Source organism: Pteropus vampyrus, unplaced genomic scaffold (genome assembly GCF_000151845.1).
Source record: "Pteropus vampyrus isolate Shadow unplaced genomic scaffold, Pvam_2.0 Scaffold981, whole genome shotgun sequence".
In the NCBI taxonomy this organism is placed as follows: domain Eukaryota; kingdom Metazoa; phylum Chordata; class Mammalia; order Chiroptera; family Pteropodidae; genus Pteropus; species Pteropus vampyrus.
Window position 1 is genome coordinate 18,139 of NW_011889762.1, and position 4,211 is coordinate 22,349.

The window sequence follows — 4,211 nt, forward strand, 5'->3', positions numbered from 1 at the left end:
GATGATAGATACATAGATAATTGATGAAAAATATTCATGGTAGACAGATAGATGATGATAGATGATAGATAAATAGGCAGATAGATTATAGAAAGATAGATGTTGATAGACAGATGATAGATAGATAGATGATACATAGATAGATGGATGTTGATAGATAGATAGTCAGATGATACATACGGAGAGTCTCCCCTTGGGCATCGTGGGTGTCGGGGGCTGGGGACTCTGAGTGGGGAGCCCTGTGCACCGTGGGGTGCAGAGCAGCGTCCTCGGCCTCTACCCGTGGACACTGGTCACAGCTCCTGTCCGAGCCGTGAGGACCGGAAGTGTCCGCAGGCTTCGCCACGTGCGCCCTGATGGGACAGACCCCGTTGAGCACGTCTGCAGGGCAGGCACACGCCGACGGAGTGGGCGCCGGGCCCTGCTTTCCCATTCCCACGCCAGCCGCTGCACCCCGAGTTCCGCGGGCCCACGGCGGTGACACGTGCGTGCCCCGGGGCGGCCTCAGCCGTGGACTCTCGGTGCGTGAGCGGGTTCCCGCAGCCGGCGGGGCGCAGAGAGCTGCTGCTGCTCGTCCGCAGGGACACGGCCGACAGGTCTGTCCCCGGGCCGGACAAAGCGCCGTCTTCGCTGCCCGCGTCGGCGTGACGGACAGGGCCCTGCCCGTCGTCGGGAGGGGACACCGCCTGAGCCGAGCCCCAGCTCTGGTCTCCGTCGCCGGCGCCAGGTGCCCGGCTCGCGGGTGAAGTGACCCTGGGCTTTTCCCATCGTCCGGGAGGGAAGAACACGGTGCTCCAAGGTCCTCGGCCCCCCGGCCGTTTCGCTCGTGACACCGTCCATCTGGAAGGAGCCGTCCTCCCCCCTCTGTCCTTGCTCGCCAGGGACAGACATGGCAGCAGGAGCCCACATACCTCCCCAGCCCCATTCCTCGGTTCTTTTGTTTTGGGGCCCAAAATGATGAACTGTGTGTATTTTGTGGGCGAGGTAGACGCTTGTAAAAGAGAAGTTTAGCTTGGGGCGCTGGAGTGACTGTCTGAGGTCCCCACCGATGTCGAGCAGGATGTAGGGGTCACAAGTGTCAGGGGGGCCCATCCGCTCGGAGGGACCAGGATCGTGGACTTGGGACGAGGGGGACACGTTAGCAGAAGTGTGCAGAACTGGGGGTGCCATTCACCGATGGGGGCTCCATTCGGACGCAGACTGGCCCAGCGGCCCCCGGTGGGTCACCTGAGGGGCTGGGACGAAGGGAGGGGCCCGAGTGCTGTCCAGACACTGCTCTAGATGACAGCATCATGGGTGGCGGGCGTCGTGAAGGACAGGGACGTGGCGAGCGAGGTGGCCTGGGCCCCCAGGCGGCGTGGGCACGGGGGCAGAGGGTGCCGGGCGTCCCTGAGAGATTTGGCGGTGTGGCTGCAGGAGATCACCGCCTCTCTGCTTGCACAGCCGTGCAGGTGGGGTGGCCCGTGGCCAGGAAGTTGCACAGGACAGAGAGGGGGTCCCGTTCTGCGTGTCGGGCGCGCAGAGGACAGAGAGGAGGTCCCGTTCTCCGTGTCGGGCGCAGGGGGCACAGTAGGCAGCAGTCGTGGAAGAGGAAGCGAGCGTCGTCGGCGGTGGGGACCCTTGCGCACAGGCGCAGCCGGTGACCACGCCCCGGTGGCGGAGACACCTACCCCGAGGCCCCGCGCGCCCACGCGGCCAGGGCGCAGAGGACGAGCTCGGTGCGCAGCCCTCAGCCGGGACTTTGCAGACGCGCCGTTTTGCGCCGATTTGCGCCGTTCTGCGCCGTCGGACGCGCACAGGTGGCCACCGCGTGCGTGCGCGCGCCTCGCGTTTTCAACTGCTTTTCTTTGTCATTGCGGCAAAACGTACTAGACGCAGAGTTTCCTGTCCGTGCCGTGTGTGAGTGCAGCGTCCGGCGGCGTCCAGGGCTGTCACCTGCCGTCCGGTCACCCCCAGGACTCTCTCTCCTCCCCCATGCGAAGCTCTGTCCCTGCCGAACGCTCGGTCCCCCTGGTGCCACCGCCTGTGCTGAGTGTCTCTGTGGATTTGACGCCTCCGGGGACCCCAGGGACGCGGAGTCGCACGCCGTGTCGCGTCCTGTGCCTGGCGCACGTCGCCTGGCATGGCGTGGCCTAGTCCCTCCACGTGCCCGCGGCCGTCAGACGTCGCTCCCTTTTCACGGCTGCATACTATTCCCCCGTGTGCACGGACCGCGCTCCGCTCCTCCGTCCACCCGCGGAGGGACACCCGGCCGGCTTCCTCGTTTTGGCTCCTGTGCGTCCCGCCGCTGTGCACATGGGGCGCCCGCGCCCGCTCGAGTCCCCGCTGCCAGCGGCTCAGCTGCATTTGCAACGCCTGATTCCGCCTCCGTCCTGTTTGGGGGGACGGGCTTACGCTTTCCCCTTTGTCTGGGACTCTGTGGGCTTTTTCCTTTATCTGTCATCGTCAGGTCACCGCATGCATCGGTCCGCCTCTGTCCTCTGTGCTGAAAGCGTCCTGCACACTCGCGTGCACGCACACACACACACACACACGCAGACATGGCCTGTGGGGCACGCTCTGGGGTGCACGCCTGGCAAAGGCGAGCTGCAGTGAGGTCGTCCCACGTGCCCCCTCGGTGTGGCCGGCCCTCGCCGCAGTGCCCGCTCGCTGGGTGGAGCCCACCGCCCGGTTCCGAAGCCCGGCCGTTGCTCCCGCGTCTCCTTCCGAGAATCCTCTCCTTCCCGGTCCAACGCTTGCTTCACTTTCTCCCAGACGCGTGGGACACGGATGCGGGGCGTCCTCACCCACAGCCTCTCTGCTCCCCCGAGTCTCACTGTCCCGTCCGTCCCTGCACAGAGCTGAGCGACGCCGGCCAGCTCCGGCCTGCCATCCGCTGCCACGCCCCGGGCTTGGGACTTATTATGGGTGATGGCCGCCCTGTCCGCGCAGGTGTTGGCGAGGCTCCCCGTGCACTCACTTGCCGTTGGGTTCCAGCTCTCATTAAAGCACCGGGGTGACTGGGCTCACTGGGGTCCCTGGGGACGAGCCCACTGTGGGTGCATTCGGTGCAGGTGCCACAGGGACTGCATGGCGGGCGGTGGGGGGACCAGCACGAAGGAAAAAGCAGATCTGTCGTCTCGTGGCCCCGGAGGCTGATGACCGAGATGCAGGTGTGGGCAGGGCCGGTCCCTCCTGAGGCCTCTCTCCTGGGCGTGCGGACGCCGTCCCCTCCCCGTGTCCTCATGCGGTCATCCCTCTGTGTGTGTCTGTGTCCTCATCCCGTCTTCTTATAAAGACACAGTCCTGTGGGATCAGTGCCACCCTGGTGACCTCGCTGTACCTTGGGCCCCTCTGTACAGACCCGTCTCCAAACGCTGTCCCATTCTGAGGTCCTGGGGTGACCCCTTCAAAGTGACGTTTCAGGGGTACGATGCGGCCCCTAAGCGGTGTTAGTGTATTATCAAAGCATGGTGTCTACTCCGTTCTGAGATCTCTGACAGGATTTAACAGGATACGCAGATCTTCACATGCACCCGCGCCCATGACATCTGTCTGTGCCGCATCTTAACACCTGTCCGAACACAGTAGTATGCGTGCAGCTAAGAATATCTCGACATCTCTCTGTACCAATGTCTCAATGTCCTTCTATACCCACAGCCTCACACCTGTCCATACCTGTGCCTCATCCATCCAGGCCCGTCCCCTCACAGCTGTCCGCACCTGTGCCCGTACCTCCCCGGCGCGGCCCTCACCGTGTCGCCCCCACAGGTTCTGGACGAGCCACGACGAGCGCTTTCTGTACATGCTGATGGAGTTCGTGCCCGGCGGGGAGCTCTTCAGCTACCTGCGGGCCCGCGGCCGATTCTCCAGCAACGCGGGGCTGTTTTACTCGGCCGAGATCATCTGTGCCATCGAGTACCTGCACTCCAAGGAGATCGTCTACAGAGACTTGAAGCCCGAAAACATTCTGCTGGATAGAGACGGCCACATCAAACTCACCGACTTTGGGTTCGCCAAGAAGCTGGTGGACAGGTGAGTGGAGTGTGAATGGAATGATGTGTACAGTCCTCGCTGTCCTCCGGCCGACGTAACGTCCTCTGGGGTCACCTGTGCTGTTCCAAGGGACGGATTTCCATCTTCTTTATGCCTGAGTCATGCCCACTGCATGCGTCACATTTCCTGTATCCACTCGTCCGCCGACGGACACTCTGGCTGCTTCCAGACGCTGG

At 63.5% G+C, this 4,211-nt stretch overlaps 1 protein-coding gene across 1 annotated transcript in view; it reads left to right on the plus strand.

Moving 5' to 3' along the window:
* The window catches only part of LOC105309991 (putative serine/threonine-protein kinase PRKY), an 18,449-nt gene extending 14,416 nt beyond the window's left edge, over positions 1 to 4,033 (plus strand). Inside the window, exon 5 of the mRNA XM_023526515.1 lies at positions 3,751 to 4,033. Coding sequence (XP_023382283.1) covers positions 3,751 to 4,018 — 268 coding nt within the window. The 3' untranslated portion in view covers positions 4,019 to 4,033. The remainder of the gene's footprint in view (positions 1 to 3,750) is intronic.
* The last annotated feature ends 178 nt before the right edge of the window (positions 4,034 to 4,211 follow it).